A 22,287-nucleotide genomic window follows, 5' to 3' on the forward strand; every position below is an offset into this window, starting at 1 on the left:
GAGAGCCGCAGCCCAGGGCCTGGCCTTCCTTTCTTGGGTTTCGGGCTCCATGTGAGTGATGTCTGCATCTGGCTGGAAATTAAAACAACTGTCTGCATTGCATTCGGCCCGTCTGTCAAAACACAGCCCGGCTCTCAGCAGCTGGGCAAGGGGGCCCTGAATGGGAGCAGTGTCTCCATCAACAAAGCCCACTTTCACGCCAAGTGCCACGGAGATAGTGAGAACCCTGTTCTTCTCCAAACATGAAACCAATAGCACAACTATTTTTCCTGTTTCCTGGGCCCTCCTGGTGGGAATTTTTTTTTTTTTAATGCACTGAGTTGAAGAGCAAAGTGAAACAGGAAACTTATTGGGGTGAGGGGGCGGTTCTAAAACGTGAATGACTCTCTCCTCAAAGATCTAACAGCCACATACAAACCAGGCACGGGGAGGAGGAGACCCTCAGAGTCAGATGTTCGTTACCATGGGCTCCCTGTCTTTGCTATATTCCCGGGCCGTTGACAGTCATTCATCACTCAGCAGCCAATATTCATTGATCATGTCCTACATACAGGCCCGCACCAAGCACTTCAGGGGACTAAAAACAGCAGCAGCATTAAAACACAGCCATTATCTTCGAGTTGCAAAGTGACGTGTGTTCTAACAGAGGCGCGGATAGAAGGCCGAGGGGATTCAGAGCAAAGAGAAAATACATCTGCATCGACAGTGTCCAATGTGACAGCCACTCGCCCGTGTGGCCGTGAGCATCCGGAAGGTGGCCAGTCCTGACGGAGATGTGCCGGAGACTCACAGTACACACTGGCGTTTGAAGATGTCTTACGGAAAAAAAAGAATGTAAAATACCACATGAATGACTTTTATCGACATGTTGAAAAGACAAATTTAGTAAATACTGGGCTAAGTAAAATTAATTTTAATCTCAGCTGCTGCTTCTCACTTTTTAAAAATATGTCTGCCAGCCCTAGCCAGTTTGGCTCAGTGGCTATAGTGTCGGCCTACAGACTGAAGGGTCCTGGGTTCAATTCCGGTCAAGGGCACATGCCCGAGTTGTGGGCTTGATCCCCAGTGTGGGGCGTGCAGGAGGCAGCTAATAATGATTCCCTTTTATCGTTGATGTTTCTATCCCTCTCTCCCTCTCCCTTTCTCTCTGACATCAATAAAAATATATTAAAAAATAATTTAAAATATGTCTGCCAGCAAGGTTAAAATTACACACGTGGCTTACATTTCGCGGGCCTTTTAGTTCTGTGGGACAGCCCTGGACTAGATCAGAGTCCCAAGAAGGTGTCATGAGGGACACGGCACGTGTGTGGGTTGTGAAGGGTGAATGATGTTTGTCCAGATGAAGCGGGTTCCAGGTGGAAAGAACCACCTGAGCAGACATAGGAGAGCAGAGTGTCCTCAGAAAACCTGGCGTGAGGGCCAGGGAGCAATGGCTACACATCAGGAAGGACGGAGAAGACAACAAAGCTGGAATATATGAAGTCCTTGGTCAAAAGAATGTCCTTCAAAAAGAGGTGGCCTTGCCTGGCTGGTGTGGCTCAGTGGTTGAACGTCGACCTATGAACCAGGAGGTCACGGTTCGATTCTTGGTCAGGACACATGTAGGGTTGCAGGCTCAATCCCCAGTAGGGGGCGTGCAGGAGGCTGCCGATCAATGATGATCTCTCTCACCATTGATGTTTCTATCTTTCTCTCCTTCTCCCTTCCTCTCTGAAATCAATATATATATATATATTTTTTTTTAAAAAAGAAGTGGCCTTGTGGTTCTTAAGGACCAATGGCTCTCATGGCATGGGTCTCAACCAGCACCCTTGGCATTAACTTGTGCCTTATGAGACAGAAAAGCCAGAGTTCACTGGACCAGAAACTTTGGGATGGCCCCAAAACATTCTCACAGCTTTCCAGCTGATGCCTATGAACGCTAAAGTAGGAGAACCACTGATAGAGACCATCTCACATCTTGGGGAGATCTTGTCGAATGTTAGGGCTCTGGAGCCAGGAAGAAACGAAATGAAACTCTGCCGTGGGGCTCTGTAAGGAACTGGACTGATTTGGGGGTGGGGGGGTCAGTGAGGATACTCTGAGGATTGCTTTATGTCCAGGAAGGAAGAAATGGTTTTAATAACTCTGAGTCTATGGAGGCCCTAAAGGACCAAGTTCAAGCCTCCAGGGTCAGGGGGGCACTTCACTCTGCACCCCTGGGGACAGGTGGGTACTTGCTCTACTAGGACCTGGCGGGGTGGGGTGGGGTGGGGTGGGATGCGATGGGTGGGAGTTGTCTCTGGAAGCTCTAGGAGGGAAGAGTTTCAGGTGGCCTCTGTCAGGGCTGACTCAGAGCTTAATGGGACACTCTAGGAGGCTTTAATGAGTGTTTGTTTATGATGATTGCGTTTTAATTATGCCTGCGTCTCCCCACCCTTTTCACGGAGCGCTGGGATCTGAGGGTGGCTGGGTCCCACGTAGCCCTTAATGAGTGTGGTGATGAGAAGCCCAGGGTCGGAGGGCACCCTTCTCCTGCCCCTCCACCGCCTTCTCCCCGGGACCACCGGCCTGCGTCAGACTTGATTCCACCCTCACACTCCGCATTCTTCTCTGCTTGATCTTATGTCTTGTAATTATACCTCTAATGAATATAACTGTCCTATTAAGTCATTTACTTAAGAAATAGTCTTCATTAAAGGTGACTCATACTGTGCTCTTGGCTCCTCTAGCCCCAGGCCCCCCATCTCTGGTACCTTCCTTGGCCGGATTCAGGGGAGCGGGACGTCTACGTGGGAAGGGCTGGCTCAGCAGGGCTCGTAGAGTTTGGGGAAGTTCCTCCTGATTCTCTCCTTTCAGCAAATTCGGGTTGCCTAGGGGGTGTCAGGCCCAGCACAGTGAGGGACATGATACAGGACTGTTACTGGTGGTGGGGACCAGTCACTGGGGGGACTGCTGGAGCCAGCCTCATCCCTAGAGATCCCAAAGAGCTGGCAGACCTGCAGGTGTGGACCACCCAGGGTGAGGGCAGACATGGCTCTGGGCCCTGGAGTCACTACCTTCCTGGGCAGAGGCCCTGAGCACTCCCTGCCTTTAGGTGCAAACCCATCGCTCTTCGGAGAGGCGTTCCCACAGTGGAGGGAGGAACAGGAGCCCTTCGGTGAGTGCACTGGGAGCAGCGAATCCGAGCTCCATCTCTGCCCCTGAGCGGACACGTGCAAGGGGCCACTTGGCTCTGAGGACCTGGGGGCTCTGCCGCAGAAACACTGGGGTTGAAAGCGGAACAACACGTAGGACCCTGACCGTGGGTGGGGCCTGGGTCCCACACAGTCCTTAAACGTTTACTGAGCATCTGGGCTGTGTCAAGCTCTCTGCGAGGCATTGGGCTGCATTCTCTGCCCTCCTGGAGCCCGTGGTACGATTGAGGATGAAACCAAGGAGACAGGGCCTCTCAATGCGGTGGGACAGGTGCCACCATAGAGGTACAATCAGGAGACGGTTGTGGATGAAAGGACAGAGTGGGGGTTCGCCCCAGGGGGTTTTGGTACAAACACTTGATGTTCAAGAGGCCAGCGGGATTCCTTTGTAATCCTGCAAGGGAGCCAAGAGGGAGGAGTGAGGGAGAGCTGTCCCCCCAGGCTGGAGGGGCCCCTGGGGCACTGAGCATTTAATCCTTCCCTCCGCTTCCCTGGAATCTGCTCCCCCTGCCAGATAGTACACCTGTCCCCACACGTGTCCCCTGCTTCCTGACACCAGGAAAGAAACAGAGGCCTTCTCAGTGCCGAGACCAGGTGGCCGGGGTGTGAGGTGACACACACAGCCTGGTTGGAGCCTGCAGTTGGCCTGATCCGCAGCCCCCTGGTCCCAGGGCCCGGGGCACAGAGCACAGCAGCTGAAACACAACTGGCCGGACCCCCTCTCCTTCCTTTGTACCTTCCCCGCGGCCCCTGCCTGCCAGCCCAAGCTCTCTCCCTTGGAGTGTGTAGGTCTCGGACCCATTTTCTCCCTTTCACCCAGTCCGACCTGTTTTCGGGAAAAGATCTGAAGCTCATTTACAGCCTGGGCTGAGGCCCGGGCTGGTGCGTGGACCGAGGTCCAGCAGACAACCACAACACCTGGAGGGGGTTTTAGCATCTCCGGGCGCCTTCACACACCTGCCTCTCAGGTCTGCACAGCTCCCTAGGAAGGAAGGGAGGCGAGGTCTCCTCCTGCTCCATGGCTCAACCCTAGGCGTGGCCTTGCTGTGAGCAGAGAAGTGGCCAGTCCTCCATCGCCCCTGATGGTGACATACTATGAGGCGTCTTTTGGAGGGTGAGGAGGGAGAGAAGGTTCAGGGGTCAGTTCCAGGAGCCGGAGGCTGAGGGAACAGGAAGCGGGGAGCAGCCTGAGGACAGGGGAGGCTTTCTCTCCCGTCTCTGACTCCACCGCTCTCAGCGCTGCCGGCACCGGGCAGCCGTTAGTTGAGGGGCTGGATGGGTGGGTGGATCTCTCTGCACAGGCTCCCCCAAATCTCCGCAACAGGTGCCAGGAGCACTGGGAGGCCCAGGGCTTGGGGCTCTGTCCTTCCCTTTGCACCAGATGGGGCGGGGGGCAGAGTCCTCACCGGGAGACGGACAGGGGCGGATGGGCAATCAGGGAGGCCTAGCCCAGCCCCCTGCTCTGGCCAGGTTCTCTCAAGCACCAAAGCTATAAAGAGGACACTCCGGGGGTGGGCCAGGCTCCCGGGCTCCTGACTGGCCTCCAGTGATATCCCCTTTGGCTCAGCAGGTCCCACAGAAAAATACCCATCCTCTCTCCTGTCCTTAAAGGGGAAGGAGCCCACTGTCTATGGCTGCCTGCAGCAGCATCTCAATCTCAGTCTCCCCTGCTGAGTGGGTGGGGGGCGGGGCATTGAGGCAGCAAGGGGATCCCCTCCTCCTGGGGGTTGGGGAAGGGAGAGATGGGGACTGAGGTCTCCAGCTGATGTCTGGCAGGTTCCTTGCTCAGTGCTGGGCAGTTGATGGAACTTGTTGAACAGAATGGAGCAGCAGAGATAATAATAATAATAATAATAATAATAATAGTCATTTTTCCAGCACTTACTGCATGTCAGGCCCTTTGCCTATTTTGTCTCATTTGATCCCTATACCAACCTTGCAGGGAAAGCAATATTAGGCCCACGTATTAGAAAACTGAGTCTCAGGTTGAGTAACCTGCCCAAGGTCACCCGCCTCCTGGGCATCAGAAACAGACTTAGTTCTGGTTTGTCCGAGTCCCAGGCTCAGAAGTGATGTGGAGACAGAGGCATCACTACAGGGCAGGCCCCTCTCCTGGGGCTGCCCCGCGGGCTGGCTCTCAGGTCACCTTGCTTCCTCCTGGACATGGGGTGCCTTCCATGTACCTTCCCTGTGGTCCCTCAGGCATGAGCTGAGGCTGTTGACAGTGCAATTCCATCCCCCACCACTGCATGCCCCTTAGCTTTCTTACTGTTCTCTGTTTGCTAACCACATTCAGCGGGTGGATCCTGAGCAGGACAACAGGGGGAACCAGAGGGGAAGAGGGAGGGAGGGAGGTCGGGGAGGGTGGAAGGTCCCTGCTGGGTGGTTTTCAGCTGCCAGGACCAGCACACTAAGGGAAGTGACTCTCAGCAGGTTGCACATTTCCGTCCAGAGCCCCCCAGGAATGCCAGGGCGACTCAGTGAGGGCAGTGAAGGTGGCAGGGGTGTTCTGTCCCGGTCTTGCCAGCTGTTAGCTGTGTGGCTTGGCCGAGCCAGTTAACCTCCTCAAGCCTCCATTTCCTCATCTTTCCAGTGAAAACAGCAATGCCAGTCTCACCCATCTCACCTGCTCATCAGGGAGGACCCTTGAGCTCACATCTTCGGCCCCGGTCTCGTCTACGAATCAGCTTCCCAGTAATTAATGTGAAGAACTCACTATTGTTGTGTCCCCAGTGTTAGATCCAGTTCTTTAAAAATCAATAGTCATCTGTGAGATCCCCGTAAGTCCTCATAAACACAGCCCAGGCCCTGCTGTCCCCTGAGCTGTGACAATCACATCACCAAGGTCATCAAGGAAAAGGAGACACGAACCCCCAGAAAGCCCGCGGGAGGTTCTGGAGGCTGTGACTGCAGCTAAAGCAACAGGCAACCTTCTGGTCAGAAGATGACCCTGGGCGTCTCCCGGGAACTCCTGACTCTCTGGAGACCTCAGGGGGGACTGGAGTTCAGAGAGAAAATCTATTTTTAATGACTTGGGGAGAAGAGTGGAGTGGCCGAGTACTTCAGAGTAATTAAAGCCATCTATCACTCAGAGAAGTGGAATCCGAAGTTGTTGAACTTTTCAATGACATTTTCTCCCTCCTCATTCATAAAACCCAGCAGAGGGTCATGCAGGAGTCAAAGGGGAGAGGGTGACGGGGAAAGACATGTCTGGCCCCAAAGACTGGAATTTTATCTTTTTGGTAAGTGCTAGGGGAGCGGCCGCTCGTGAACCTTTTTTTTTTTTAAAACATTCTTTTTCTTTTTCTTTTTTAGGTAAAGGCCAAATTTTATTCTGGTTGAGAAGGTGGACTTTGAAAGAGTCCGTCCTCGGTTTCAAATCCAACTCCTTTGTGTAACGGCTGTACAACGTTAAGTTCTCAGACCTCCTGGAGCCTCGGTTTCCTTCTTTGTGAAGTGGTGACAATAATGATATCAACTTCACAAGGTTGTTTTGAGGCGTAAGTGACATCTGTGCACCAAGGGCCTTGCACACAGTTGGTGCTCAATAGTGCTCGCTGTCATGCTCAGTCTCTATAGGCAGCCCCCACTGAAGGCGGCAGTGTGTGTACAAGGAAGCGGTGAGGGCTCCTGCCCGGGCTCTGCACCCAGGGGTCGGGTGACCTTGAGCCGGCCACCGAGGCTCTTTGGGCTGAGGCTGCCGCTGTATCTTGTGGGGAGACTTGTATCTGCCCTTTGCATGGAGAGCAGCACAGCCCCTCACACTATTGTCCTCATGGATGACATGATCCCTTCTAAAGGCCTGAAGTGCACCGACACTCAGGCTCCCTGGCTGCAAGACGCCCACCTAAGCTTCGTCTCCTAAGGAAGAAGGGGGAACTTGGTTAAGGAAAACATACAGAGAGGAGAGGAAACCAAGCAGGCAAAGCAGATATCCCCAATACCATACTGTGTTTTCCCAGGCAGGACTCCTGGGCCAGAAGTTAGGAGTAGGGCCCTTTCTAGTCCTGGGTTTTGGAAGGATCAATGAAGAAGCAGAGATGCTAATACTATGTTGTCTCCATGGCAACAGAGGATTTATTCGGTTAGGAAAAGCAGGTGGGGTAGGAAATGAGAGATGAGAAGGATTTGGGAAATAGGCCTTAAGAAATAACTAAAATAGATCTCTCATCTGGAAACCAGATGCCCGGGATAAGCCAGGTCTCACAAAGCTCCCTATCGGGCTGACATCCATTCATCTGCCGCAGGAGGGAAAAGGGGTGATGGCAACGGGCCGGAGTAACCAGGCAGTGACGCCCCTTTCCCCACCCGTCCCCATTCATTCACCTCACACTTCTGTTCAGTCAGGTGGTTCTAGTGAGGACCCTGGATGCAGAGACCACGTCTACCCTTACCACACACAGCTTGAATTTATGTAAGAGCTGGGCATCTGGCTAGTGGTCCTGGCCTTTGGGCCACACCCCGTCAATTAACTTCTGGCTCCTCTGCCTTCCAGTCACCAGGAGAGCAAGATGAGAGGGTTTGGAGCTCCAGTTGGTCCCACATTCCCGGTGAAGCATCTATGGTCCATGAGCTTAGCAAGGTGGGATTTGGGTGTGAATCATCAGGGCCCAGGAGGAGGCTGGCCAGAGATCTGGGGGAAGCACACCTTTGCCGCAGTCTGGGTAGCAGGCAGGGGCTAACGTTAGTACTGTGTGAGGCGAGGACTCAGGAAATCCTTCTCTAAGAGGGAAAGTGGGGTCTGAGGACTCACTGCTTCTGAAGGGGATCATAACCCTCCCTTCAGCAGAGATCCTGGCATTGCCTGGTGCCCGATGTCACCTCCGGTTCTGAAGTTGGCACTCATGATTATTGATACAACCTCAGGGATTCTTTGTGTGTTACTTTTCTATCCCAAATGTCCTCCCTGAAATCTGCGTCTGAGGTTCGGAAGGAACCTCAAGTTGAAGTTCCCAGGTCACCTTGATCTCGGGGGGAGCAATCTTACCAAATGATGTATAAGATGGAATCGGATTTTGTCAAGCCCAACTACCCAGGCCCTTCTTTAGTACTCCCCAGTCAGAAGCTGTGTGCATAAGGAAAAACACAGCTGGTTCAGCCCTATCCATGGACGCTGGATCTGAAACGGTCCCTCCACCTCTCTGCCTACGCTGTCTGCCCTGTAAGTCTAAGTAGACAAGAAATGATTGGACTCTCATGCTGTAACCCAGAATTCTGGTTTCCAGTGGACCCCATGGAGCAACCATCTTGCAACTTTCCTTTCTAACCGTCTAAGACGTGGACATCTTGTCCTCGCTGCCATATTGGATCTGAAAATATTCTGTCTTATTTTCTTAGTATGCCAAGTGGCTAGCACCTTTGGGAAGGACAAGAGCCTTTTCTTGTCACTCACAGCTTCCTGGGACAGATTAGTAGATAAGTGGATGAGTGTGTGTATGTCTCTGTGTGTGTCTATCTTTCTGTGTGTGTGTGAGACAGAGAGAGAGAAAGAGAGAGAGAGATGGAGGATAAGAGTACATGTTAAATGTCTAAGGCAAAAAAAGTCTCCTGCAGGTATATTTACATTTCCTTCCTGAATAGAGCAAGTGTATTCATTCATGCCATTCATTCATTCATTCATTCATTCATGCAGCCCTGGCAAGGTGGAGATGTGGAAGGCGGGAACCATGCTTTGCTGAATCCTGTGACACTGTGCTGCTTTCGGGAACCTGTACAGATAAGACCATCCCACTGAGGCAGCAATGACGACAGGGACACAGTGCTCTGTACTTGGGAACTAGTCGATATGGGTTGAAGCAACCATCTTGCAACTTTCCTTTCTAACCGTTTAAGACGTGGCCATCTTGTCCTCGCTGCCATATTGGATCTGAAAATATTCTGTCTTATTTTCTTACTATGCCAAGTGGCTAGCACCTTTGGGAAGGACAGAGCCTTTTCTTGTCACTCACAGCTTCCTGGGACAAATTAGTAGATAAGTGGATGAGTGTGTGTATGTCTCTGTGTGTGTCTATCTTTCTGTGTGTGTGTGTGAGACAGAGAGAAAGAAAGAGAGAGATGGAGGATAAAAGTACATGTTAAATGTCTAAGGCAAAAAAAGTCTCCTGCAGGTATATTTAAATTTCCTTCCTGAATTCCCCAGTCAGAAGCTGTGTGCATAAGGAAAAACACAGCTGGTTCAGCCCTATCCATGGACGCTGGATCTGAAACGGTCCCTCCACCTCTCTGCCTACGCTGTCTGCCCTGTAAGTCTAAGTAGACAAGAAATGATTGGACTCTCATGCTGTAACCCAGAATTCTGGTTTCCAGTGGACCCCATGGAGCAACCATCTTGCAACTTTCCTTTCTAACCGTCTAAGACGTGGACATCTTGTCCTCGCTGCCATATTGGATCTGAAAATATTCTGTCTTATTTTCTTAGTATGCCAAGTGGCTAGCACCTTTGGGAAGGACAAGAGCCTTTTCTTGTCACTCACAGCTTCCTGGGACAGATTAGTAGATAAGTGGATGAGTGTGTGTATGTCTCTGTGTGTGTCTATCTTTCTGTGTGTGTGTGAGACAGAGAGAGAGAAAGAGAGAGAGAGATGGAGGATAAGAGTACATGTTAAATGTCTAAGGCAAAAAAAGTCTCCTGCAGGTATATTTACATTTCCTTCCTGAATAGAGCAAGTGTATTCATTCATGCCATTCATTCATTCATTCATTCATTCATGCAGCCCTGGCAAGGTGGAGATGTGGAAGGCAGGAACCATGATTTGCTGAATCCTGTGACACTGTGCTGCTTTCGGGAACCTGTATAGACAAGACCATCCCATTGAGGCAGCAGTGATGGCAGGGACACAGTGCTCTGTACTTGGGAACTAGTGGATATGGGTTGAATGGCCTGGCCTTATGGATCTACATTCAGGTAGACGTAATTTATAACTGAGTAGACCTGCATATGGTTAAAATACACTCAGTACTTATAATCTGTTCATTTGCTTCTTTATCATTCATGTACTCATTCATTAGTTCATTTAGGAATGCATCCTTCATTCATCGATTCATTTATTCAACAGACCCGGTGTCAAGTCTTGCGCTGTGGTGGCACAAATACGAGTTAGCCCCCTTCTCACAGTCCCTCCAAAAAGCATACTCTCTGGTCGGAAAGCTAGAAAGTGAAAGATGTCACAGGAGGTGCTAAGCTGGGAGTGAGCACTTCTGGCTGAAGGAACCAGGACGGCGTCATCATTGGTGGCAGCCTTGAAAGTGTGGTGATACTTTCATAGACAGGAATGGAGGAAGGACATTCTCTGAGGAGAGAAGGGCATCAGCAAAGAACACCCATGAGACATGCAGAGAGAATCCCAGTCATGGACATGTGTTAGGGCAAGGCTGCTGACGAGGAAAATGATCTGAGGGAAGATCGTGGAAGGCCAGGGTCACGGACACAGAACAGGAAGAAGGGAAAGGAGAAGTTTTGCATTTCTTTTATGATGTATCCCATGTCTGTCCCTGTCATTGTATTCCTTCAGCCTCCCTCTGCCTGCCCAGCTGGAGACGCGCATCCTCACCAGATGTGTTCTGCACATCTTCATTTCCCTTCCCAAAGGCGTAATGGGTGAGGGCAGGGGTCCTAGAGCCAGACCGCCTGGGGCCACATCCCAGCCCCTTGCTCATTAGCTGTGTGGCCGTGGGCCCGTTACTCAGCTCTCAGCCTCAGTTGTTGATTTGTGACAGGGTGATAATGATGGCACCTACTTATATAAGACCTACTATTTGCAGATGAGGAAGAAGCAGAGGCACAGAGAGTCTTAGTGAATTCACTTAAAGTCGCATAGCCAGTAAGTTGTCGAGTTGGGAGTCGAACCCAGGCAGACTGCCTGCAGAAACCCACGCTCTGAACACCTACACCAGTGGTCGGCAAACTCATTAGTCAACAGAGCCAAATATCAACAGTACAACGATTGAAATTTCTTTTGAGAGCCAGATTTTTTAAACTTAAACTATATAGGTAGGTACATTGTTATTAACTTAATTAGGGTACTCCTAAGGCTTAGGAAGAGCCACACTCAAGGGGCCAAAGAGCCGCATGTGGCTGGCGAGCCACAGTTTGCCGACCACGGGCCTACACCAAATTGCCTCTTAGCATGAGGATGGTCCAGGTTAGAAAACCCTTAGCCCAGGGCCTGACGTGTAGCTGTTCCCTGTTATTAATAGAGTAAATATGTATGAAGCACCTGCTATATATTCTGCACAGGTAGGAAGTTCAAAAGATGACCAGACATGGCTCTGATCCTGAAGTACTTAGAATATTGCCAGGAAGATGGACAAACCTCCAAACTGTAATGAAATATTAGCACTCTGACTGAGATGTGGGACAGCTAGCTAGCTCTAAGAGCAAAGAAGAAGGGCAAATCCGGGAAGGCTTCCAAGAGGCAGTGTGTTGTAATGACAGCTTCAGCTAAAACAATAACAATACCAAAAAAAAAATCAAAACAACAAGAAAAACTGCCTCCTGAATGAAGTTTAGAGTCCAAACACCACAGCCTCATGTTTCGGCTTTTCCACCTCTGCTCCCCATTTCCACCCAGGCTGACATTTTCTCTCTAGGCTCTCTAGGCTCCGTCTGTCAGCGTCAGCCCCCACCCCTGGCCGGCCGGCCGGCCTCCTCTCAGACTCTGCACAGTCCTGCCTCCTTAACTTGCTCTCACATTCCTGCTCCTCAGACTGTCTCCCTCCCTCCCTGCTCCTGGGCCCATCCCGGGGCCCTGCCCTCTCCATGCAGCCTTTCCTGACCAGCCGCTGGGACCTCCCTCTGAATTTAGAATCAGACTCTGCCCAGGTGGCAGGACTCGAGTGAACTTTTAAACTCTCCTTAGCTCTCCCTCTTTTCAGGTGGCTCCGAGGACTCGGCTCTTTATTTCTTCAGATGAGCTATCCCTGTGTGTTCCAACCCCAGTTTCTTACACAAAATAGGTCTATAAACACCCGCTGAGAAGCTAATCACACGTGCCCAGTGATCCAGGTTTTATTTTAAGCTCCTTAAGTAAATGTACTGAGCTCCGGGAAGGCTGGCTAGGTGTGGCTGAGGCCCCTGGCATTCTGCTGGGATCCATTAGGTGACGTGGAGGCTTTTATTTTTTAATGGACTTACTGTTTATACCCCAGCAGAGGCGCACGGTGTCAGGGAAAGGACACGACTGTTAAGGCAGAAGAACTTGGCTTGGCCTCGCCCTGTACTCATCTGCCCTGGGAAGCCACTTCAGCTCTCCGAGCCTCAGTCTCCACATGTGTAAATACTATTGCATGTCCAAGTTCAGGCATCTTCCCAGGCACCAAGATACAACGAACGCTCCGTGCAGAAGCGCGTGGGCAGCCGGGCCCTCGACTTTCAGAGTTGATTCTCAAGACCCAGGCTCACCCTTCTTCTGTTCTTCATCCTGGGTCCCCTGACCCAGCTCACGGAAATAAAACAGTCCAGAAATAAAAAGAGAAGATTTTGGGAGATGCTTGGAGGAAGGCCCTGGGATGCTGTCGCCTAGCCGCCCTTCAGCAGGGCCACCCCGAAAGCTTGAGGGGCATGTACTGGGCTGGAGGGGACAGAGTGGACAGGAGAATCCAGAAAGCAGGTGGCAGGTGGGTGAGCTCCCAGGAGGCAGAGTGAAGGCAGGGCGTGGGGAAGCCACGGAGCTCCCCACCCCTGTGACATGGCAGGAGAGGGCCGGGAAGTACTTCAGGAGGGAGAGCTGGCCGGTCCAAGCGGCCCCTGGAGGTGGGGCTGGGGCCCTGCTGCAAACATCTGTGTGGAGGGACCATCACGATTGAGGGGCGGGTGGCGGGACAGCAGGAGGCACCGCCCACCTGGTGGGAGCTGCAGCCAAGGCTGTCCAAGGGCCAGGAGGGACCCAGCCCCGAAAACCAGCGCCATCAGCCAACTCGGAGAGCGAGAGCCTCTCTGTGACAATCCAGTTCAAGTGGAAGGGGACAGTAAGGACAGATCCAGTCGGGGAAGAGAAGGGTGGAAAGGAGGGAAAACAGGCCTCCAGCCCTCATGGCTGCAAGTGGGGAGTGCAGCTGCCCGAGGAGGGCTGGGGGGGAGGTCTGAGCTTCAAGCAAGTCTAGAGTTTCACTTCGGGGCGGGAGCGGGACTTTGATGATTCTGAACTGAGATGAACCTGCATCTGAGACTCGAGGGACCCTGCATTATCCAGCGGTGAGTGGCTGAGCTACGCAGGCTGCCCGGGACCTGGGGGAAGGGGGCCGTCGGGGACAACATAAAGCAGTGTTTTGATTCTATCTCCCAGCACACTGGTTGGGCCTGAGAACTCCATGGACTGCTATTCCTGACACAGGCGTGAGGGTCACAGGCAGTGAGGGCACGACACTGCCCAGTTCAAGATCAGGCTACTGGACAAGTCCCGGGGAATTATGGGTGTCACCTCTGGTGACAGGATGAGAACTTACTGATAACATGATTTTTAAAACTATCAAACTCGGGTCGTCAACTCTCAGATGGCTCAGTGGACCCTTCTCCCTGAAATCCTGGGGTCCCTCTGGGGAGCAAAGAGGGGTGAGGTTTCTTTTCAACCCGAGTAGCTCATGGGTCAAAAGAAGTTGAGAAGTGCCACACTGGGGACTCGTTGCCTCTGTCTTCCAAGACAAAAAAGCACAGTCCTGGGCGATGCCACCGGAAGCTGGCCTCATGAGGGCAGGGTGCTGGAAGGAACTGGCTCCTGGCCCGGAGCCCGGTGGCGCCCCTGCCTGCCCAGCCCAGCGCCCGGCCCAGCCTGAGTGCTCAGTGGGGGTTAGGGCTTTGCAGCCTCCCCCTGTCTGGGGGCTGGTGGCAGGGACTGTTCAAATCTTCACCTTCCTCCCTGCTTTCTAGTCGTGGCCTCCTTAATGATGGCCTTGAAGGTACCCGATGTCACTACGCCTCTGAAGATAGAAAGGGGTGGAGGGGTACGTGGGGAGTTGGAAGAGAGACAAAGATTTTTCCTTTTTTTTAACCAGGTGCTTAGGAAATTAATTAGGACAAATAATCACCACGTTGTCTGAGTCTCTATTATATTTGGTGCACGCCGGGTCTGGTGTAAAAAAAGGGGGGGAATTTTAAATAATTTTGGAGTTATAACTGATGTAATTAGATGCTCAGTGAACACTTAGCATCGAGCTGTGCTTATTAAAATTACTGTTTTAATCAGAACATTGCCGGCGAATCATTAATAATACAATGGCTCGATTCCCTGGAACTCTAATTAGACCTGGACTTTTAACCACCTGAGCGTAATCTGGATCCGCACCACGGGTGATGCATTATCATCTCAGGGCCCGTGGGGCTGGAGCATGTATACTGCTATTTGGTGACTGCCTGAATGGCTCATTGTGGAGTGTGAGAGCGTGCGGAGGGGGCACAGGGCACGGATGCTGACAGGGGGATCGAAGTGGAGGGAGTCAGCCGGGGCCCGGCTGGGCGGTCCTCGGGAACAAAAGGCAGACAGATTTCTCCCGCTGCTGCAGGCTAGACCTGCCGCATGCATTGTTCTGCAGGGGCACAACCAGGCCACGATGTCACAGAGCCACCCAAAGGCCCTTTCCTGGGATGCCCCGCCTTCACGCGCACCTGTCTCTCACCCAACCAAACACCTGTCCAGGCGGGTAAGCGTTAGTCCCTTCCCAGCCACTGCACATCAGAAACCCAATCCATCAGTCACTATGTGATGACTAATGGTTCATCTGGTGAAGGGCTGGGGCCACGTAATTTCCCTGTCCGGCTCTTTGTGTCACCCTAGAGAGAGACACTGGGAAGGGCTGACTTTTCCAGAACTTTTTTTTTAAAATATATTTTTGTTGATCTCAGAGAGAAAGGGAGAGGGAGAGAGATAGAAACATCAATGATGAGAGAGAATCATTGATCGGCTGCCTCCTGCACGCCCCCAATTGGGGATTGAGCTCGCAACCCAGGCATGTGTCCTTTTGAAGCCTTAGGGAAATTTTGCAAGTAACTAGGTCCAGAGCTGGAGGGAGGCCCACTGGGTGTGTGTCCCCTGAGATGCCTGGTTGAGCTGGTGTTTGGGGAGGGCCAGGCCTCTGAGCACAGATCCGTGGTTTCTCTGCCCCTCCAGCTGGTGGCTCAGTCTCAGCAACACTGATCTGGCCTCCGCTGAGGGGCAGGGGCAGAGTCCCCAGACAGTGTCACAGGGGCGGCTGAAGCAAAGGAACCGGAAACACGCTCTCTGTCCTCTGAGCGCCAGCCAGCTTGTCAGAGGGACATGACAGAGATGTGAAAAAGACTTGGGACACTTAAAAGGCAGATACTGGGAAGTGGAAATGAAGCTGGAGCCAGACGAGGGCACGTGGAGCTACTGATCACAGGGCGATGGGCTTCCTCAGAGGGCAAAGGATCCTTAGGGACAGTCACAGGAGGGCTGTGGGCAGCACCCTTGGTGTCTCATTAAGCATCATTCTGGCTGCTACTGGGGCCTTCAGACAACAAGCTTGAACCCTCTGGGGATCCTTTTCTGGGCCACTCTCGCCAATACTGTTGTGCAATTTGCAAAGGGCGCCCCTCTAGGTAAGGGTTGGTAAGATGAGTGAGGACTTGGTTTCAGCCCCACTTGGCCGGAGCCAGACTCCTCTGAGCAGCACACAGCCTGAACCATCGCATGTGGCGGCCCTGATGCCCAAAGTTCCCAGGAAATAGAGTTGGAACGTGTAGTGTGGGTCTACCAGCATTCTAGCTGACCCTCAGACAGAAGATTTTAAGGGCTAAAGATGTGACTCTTACAACCCTCTGGGGACAGAGAAGGTGAGAGTCAAGGGTGGATGAGGTGCAGGGAAGACTCTAAGAGGGAGGAGGGAGCTGAGGAGGGGCAGGAGGAAGTGTCCAGGCAGGAAAACTCCAAAGCAGGGAGAATGGGCTTTGGGGTGTGCTCTGGGGACAACAAAGGACACAATAAAGGATGTCCCCACTTAGATTTCTTGTCTTCCTTGTCAGTAGACATTGTAACTAAGAATCTAAAAAGTAAAGGGACTCCAGGGCTGCCTCAAGGAAGACTAGCCCAATGGAAAACATCCTATATAATAAAAGGCTATATGCAAATTACCAAACAGCAGAATGACCGGTCACTATGACATGCACTGACCACCGGGGGGCAGATGCTCAATGCAGGAGCTGCTCCCTGGTGGTCAGTGCTCTCCCACAGGAGGAGCGCTGCTCAGCCAGAAGCTGGGCTCACGGCTGGCAAGCTCAGTGGTAGTGGCAGTGGCAGTGGCAGTGGTCGGAGCCTCTCCCGCCTCTGCGGCAGCACTAAAGATGTCCGACTGATGGCTTAGGCCTGCTCCCCTAAGCCATCAGTCAGACATCCCACAGGGGCTCCTGGATTGCGAGAGGGTGCAGGCCAGGCTGAGGGACCCCTTCCAGTGCACAAATTTTGTGCACCAGGCCTCTCGTTTTTTATAAACCGATAACTCTGGATGGAGGCGAGTTCCATCACTGGGAACGCTAAGCAGAGGCTCCATGTCTGTATGTGAGGGATGAAGTCGACTTAGGGGAGAGCCTGGCAGGTGCGGTGGGAACCAGTCCCTTTGCTTTGGAAACAAATGATTAGGCCTCAACTCAAGAATCCTTGTGCCTCCGAACAACGACTCGATGAATGACAGCCCCCTGACACACACGCTCACCATCGCTCCACAGACGCCTGCTCTTGTACAAACACACTCATGAACACAAACACACATTCATACCGCACACTCACATGTCACACCAACACCCTGACACCACACACACTTCACACATGCCTCTCACGCTCACACCGATATCCCACACACATATTCATGTCACACACACTCATGACACACAGGCGTCCTGCCCCAGTCGTCGCCCCCCTCCCAGCCGAGCCTGGACGCCATCGGGAGCTGTCTCCCTGTGGCTGGTAGGGAAGAAGGATTAGGGCTGCGCAAGATTAAGCGGAGGAGTAAAAAATGACAAACAGACTTCTAAACAGGATTAGAGTCTTAATGAAAGCCATAATGAATGGAAGAGCCACACAGATATCAGCCATAAATGGCCATAAATATCAGGCCAACCGATGAGATGCTAGATACTGCAGTTTTGAACCCCGTCAAATGACTTCTATTATAATTCATCAATAAATAACCAAGCTCAGCCTCGTATTTAAGGCCTTGTCGTGCTTTGAAGAATAGTCTCTGAGGCCAGGCAGACTGGGATTGGATTCTGCTTGTGCCCCGATCAACCCGGGCAAGTCAGGCTGCTTGTTTGAGTCTCAGTTTCTTCATCTATAAAATGTGGATAATTATTCCCTAAACAGTGATGCTGTGGAGAGTAAATTAAGTCCTGCACTGCTCTAATGATAATTTGTAATGCGAATAATTTACTATCACAGTTAGGATTAATTTTTACTCTCTTGTTCCCTCTCCTTTCAGCTTCCTGAGGTCAAGGAAGGCCCACTGACTGGTGGGACCATTAGGGAGAGGAGGGAAAAGGAAAAGGGAGGTAGAGGAAAGAGGCGAGAGCAGGAGACTAAGGCAAGAGAAGGGCAGGAGAAGGGAAAGGTGGAGACAATGAGGACGGCAGACCCCTTGGCTGCCACACACGGGCATTATCTGTGGCGGGTGCCCACGCATTCCTGGGTGGTGGTTCCTGGGGGAAGGGGAGGTTATGGAGTAGCCACACAATTATGGCCCAGCCTTCCTAAGGTTTCTAAAATAATAGCTTTATGGAGATATAATTCACATATCATAAAATCCCCCCACTCAAAGTGTACAATTCAATGGTTTTCGGTATATTCACAAATGGTGTGATCATTACCACAATCGATTTTAGAACACTTCTATCACCCCCAAAAAGAAACCTCATATCCATTAGCAGTCCCTCCCCCACACACACCTCTGCTCCAGCCCTAGACAACCACCCATCAAGTACGGACTTGCCTCTTCTGGACATTTCATGCAAATGGGATCATACAACATGTGGTCTTTCGTGGCCTGCTCCTTCCACTTAGTAGTATGCTTCCTATGTTCATCATGTTGTAGCATATATATTAGTAACTTCCCCAGTTTCTTAATTCCAAGCCAAGACAGTGAAGGCCCAGAGCTTATTATACCCACACACCAGCACGTGTCATAAATAATGGAATCCATCCAAGTGTGCCCCCTAAGAAGTCTAACCGAACCGGGCTAGTCACTAAGTGATCGGCGTCGGGGTCAGGCCATGGCGTCTTCCTGTTTACCCCTGGGAGACCGAAGCGCAGTGAAAGGATGTGTTTTCCGAGTGTGCTCTATGCACCCTCCATATGCCTCTTCTGAAGACAGAAAACCAAACAGGCTCCCAGCGTAAGAGTCTCTCATCTGCGGATTTATGATTGAGATTTCATGTTAAAAGACAAATGGGAATCTCTTGGTATTCTGTCCATATGTCTCTCTCTTACCTCTGAAAAGCGGCAATTCCCAACTCTGTTTTTACAATGGAAAAGAATGACTCTCCTCTAATGGTTATCTGTCATTGTTTATGTTTAAAGTAATTTTAAACGTTGCAAGACTCTAGCATTAGGAAGCAGGAAAGAACACCCCTGGGCCAAAGGCGGTCCCTGAAGTGGGAGGGGCTTATCATCATGACTGAAAAGGACTAAGCTATTCATTGGACTCTGGAAATGTCAATCATCTTTGCTTTCTAACTGACATGAGATGTGTCCCTTAGGGCAGCAATCCCAAGAGTTTCAGGAATAACAGGGTATATGTTCCAGCCAGTTGACCCCAGAGACAGAAAATACTTAAAGATTAAATCATGTGTGCAGCTTCACGCTCTGTATTGATAATCACCATCATTACCCCATGGCCACTAGATGTTAGTCTAGGGCCACGGGTAAAGAAATTGAACTTCCATGCAAAATAGAACCAGACATACCACTAACACTTATGCTTTAGGCAAACCCGACTAAAGAGGGTTACGTGCGGTCTTTCGCTCCTATAAATTCCAATATGGATTTAGCTTGAATTACAAAGAGAGGAACTTGTCCGAAGTCAGGCCAACACAGTGCGACAAGCTGCACTGTCCTTTGATGCCAGGCGTGGTGGCAGCGGTAGCAGCCATAGCTAGTGACCCAGGGAAGAACTCAGATAATGAGGAGTGACCGTGAAGGTCGGGGGTCACTGCTGGTCACTTCCTGTCTGAACTACTCAGTGAACAGCATCTCTGGTGATCTTGGTGAATACTGTGAGAGTCCTAGAATCAAGTTTATCTCTAGAGCTAAATTTATTTGAAAATGGAACAGTAACTATACCAAATGGCGTGAGGTATCGGGCCCTCTTTCCTGAAATAAAACGATACAGTGCTGCCACTCTTTAAAAGGTCAGGCATTGTTTATTAACAATGCCCAAAGACTCTCATTAAATCTGGACACATGAGGACAGTACAAACTAATATCACACACGTGCAGTCGCCTGCATCCCAGGGAGGACCGCGCCGGGACCAGAGTAGCCGTGTGGCTCCTGTGGCTGCTGCCAGAGCCCCCATGCTCCCCATAGGGCTGCTCCCCAATGCTCAGCGTCTCCCTCCTTCCGTAAAGCATAGAGGAGATACTGGGCACAGCCTCCCAGCCCTAGAGTTCCTTCCTGAATTGCAATTTACTCCTTACTGCATCCTTGGCAAATAAGTAGGTGATCTCAGGTGAGGGAGGTAGGATTCAGGGAAAAGTGAGGGGACTAGAATTTTCTCCATTAATCTGGCATGCTCCAATCTGCACTATGAGCATACATTTGCATGCTGAATTCTAGAGGCAGGGACGCTAAGAATGTTAGGTAAAATAAAATTAATTCTTGTAATCCTCTGTGATCATATCCAAACCCAATATTCTCAGCTTGGCACACAGAATAGGCCTGCCTGCCTGCTTCCTATTAAAATTATTTTCTCAAACGCTGCATTCTGGCCACACACTCAGCGCTGGGAGGGGACGGGGACCTCTAGCCTGCACCTGGTCCCCAGGAGCTTTGAGCCTAATGGGGGAGACACCAAATAGATAGTCACCAGATAGGTGGTTTTGACCGTAAGTTAAAGAGGCTCAGAGAGTAGGATTTATTCTGATTGGGGTGCACGTGGATGGTTTTGCGTTCTGTGGCGGGGGGCAGAAGAAGCAAGGACACATGAAAGTGGCAGCAAGCTGATACCCTTGTCTTTCCACAGGTTCAAAATATCTGTATGGCTCCTCAGCCTGCGGTCTGTTCCCTGTCCTAGGGAGGTTGTTAATGAGACAGACGGCTCCCTGAGAGGGGATGGCTAACGGCCGGGCCCGGCAGGCCTCAGAGACGCGGGCAGAGCCCATGATCATGAGTAACTGCTGGGTGGGCCTGAGACCGTGAGTGCGGCCAGCCCACCGCAGAGAGCAGCATGCCAGCCTAGCCCGGTTCCCCGCTGGAACCAGCTGGGCCTGGGGAAGCAACCTTGACACCAAGCAGTGGCTTGGCGCTTCCTGGCCCTTCATGAGCTGGGGCTTTCCTGTGGTTCTGGAGGTGGAACTGGTCATGAACTGTGGGCTTCCTTTCCTTGGAGAAAGCAGACTCCCTGGGTCTCAGTCTCCAGGGGCTAGTGAGCTAACCACTGCCCATCCCTGCCAGGATGCCTCCAGGACAACTCCAGCTCTTGTTAGAAAGCAGCTGTTTCGAATGTTTGCGGTGCGCCCAGCCCTGGGCTCTGTACTCTACATGCGTCCCCTTGTTTAACCCCTGCAATAAGTAGTAAGTCTACCCCATTATCGACACTTTTGCTAAGAGGGAACTGTGGGCTCTGTGAGATTTGATAATGTGATGAAGGTCAACGTAGTGAGAGGCGAAGCCAGAATTCCAAATGTGCTTAATACAGAGCCTGCCCTTCCCCCATGCCACAGGTCTCCCCACAGCTGGCAGGGACAGGGAGCAGGTGTAATCAGAGGCTGAGGGATCTACCTGGGAGCCAGAGCTCCACTTTCACTCTACCTGCTACTTCCCTGCCCGCCCCCCCCAACTCCAGAACATTCCTGGAAGGAAACTCAGAGAAGAGAGGCAGGCACACTGTGTCCTGGGCCCGGGGACAGGTGACCTTTCCCATTCAGCACCTTTATAAATCTTCCCTAATGAAGTTAAGGGGAAAAAAGAATTAATGAATAAATGAAGGTTAAATCACTCCCTGCAGAAAATTGATGCTGACAGCGTGGGCCAAGAAGAGAGCTTGGAAAATGGGGGTGGGGGTGGGGTGAACTTGCACAGGAGGCTTTTAAAGTTCCTCCCCCCCAAATTCGAGGGGGCTATAAGGCCAGCCAGCTCTGAGGTGGGCAAAGAAGGCTTTGGGATGTCCAAGGCAGATGCCCTGAAGGCGATGGAGGAAGCAGCCACGTTCTATCTTGGATCAGTTTTTCCAGAAGCCGATTTGACTGTAACACACACACACATACACACACATACATACACACACGGTTTACACAATTAACCCCTGCAGCCAATCAAGACACAGGTAGGTTGGGTCAGCCTGGCTCATTCCCGGCCTCCTGGGACCTCTGTGGTATATTTTCTTGTCAACCATCTCTATCTCCTTGTCTACCCGCAACGGCCACCACCACACCCCCGGGGGCTGCACACCTCAGCCCAGCTGGCTCGGAGGGCCTGGACGTGACTGCGTGGCTGGGCCCAGGGAGAAAGAAGAGAGAAAAGTGGCAGACCAGCCAGCTAGGAGCTGATGAGAGAGAGGTAGAGCTTGAGGAGAAATGGATGAGAAAGAGGAGACACAAGGTAAAGCTCCAAGAACAAACTGGGATGAGGGGCTGGGGGAAACACATGCTCTTCTGGGAAATGCTGCAACGTCCTGCGGGACGGTGGGGGCAGGCCACTTGCTGGTCTAAATCTCAGTTCGTGCTCCAGCGACACAGGATGGAAGGGGAGGCCTGCAGAAGAGAATCAGCAGCAGAAATCCTCCTGCTGGGAGCCCCGAGCAGGAAAGATCAATACTTCTGCTCCCTCCTCCTCTCTGTGGCCACAGGTTTTTAGGAAAATGATCGTGAAGACAGGGGGGCTCAAGGGAGCGGCCTAGCTGGCCCATCCTGCAGTGAGATGTGGCCTGGGAGGCAGGGAGCCAGCACTGCGCTGC

General features: G+C 51.7%; 1 protein-coding gene across 3 annotated transcripts in view; it reads right to left on the reverse strand.

Annotated features, from left to right (window-relative positions):
• PLXNA2 (plexin A2) overlaps nt 1-22,287 on the reverse strand; it is a 195,124-nt gene that overhangs the window by 82,346 nt on the left and 90,491 nt on the right. Inside the window, exon 4 of one of the 3 annotated variants that reach the window (XM_014532307.1) lies at nt 557-815. The exons of the other annotated variants lie outside the window; for them this stretch is intronic. Coding sequence (XP_014387793.1) covers nt 570-815 — 246 coding nt within the window. The 3' untranslated portion in view covers nt 557-569. Of the gene's footprint in view, nt 1-556; nt 816-22,287 lie in introns of those variants that run through there. 3 annotated transcript variants of the gene reach the window in all.

Source organism: Myotis brandtii, unplaced genomic scaffold (genome assembly GCF_000412655.1).
Source record: "Myotis brandtii unplaced genomic scaffold, ASM41265v1 scaffold878, whole genome shotgun sequence".
Lineage (NCBI taxonomy): Eukaryota > Metazoa > Chordata > Mammalia > Chiroptera > Vespertilionidae > Myotis > Myotis brandtii.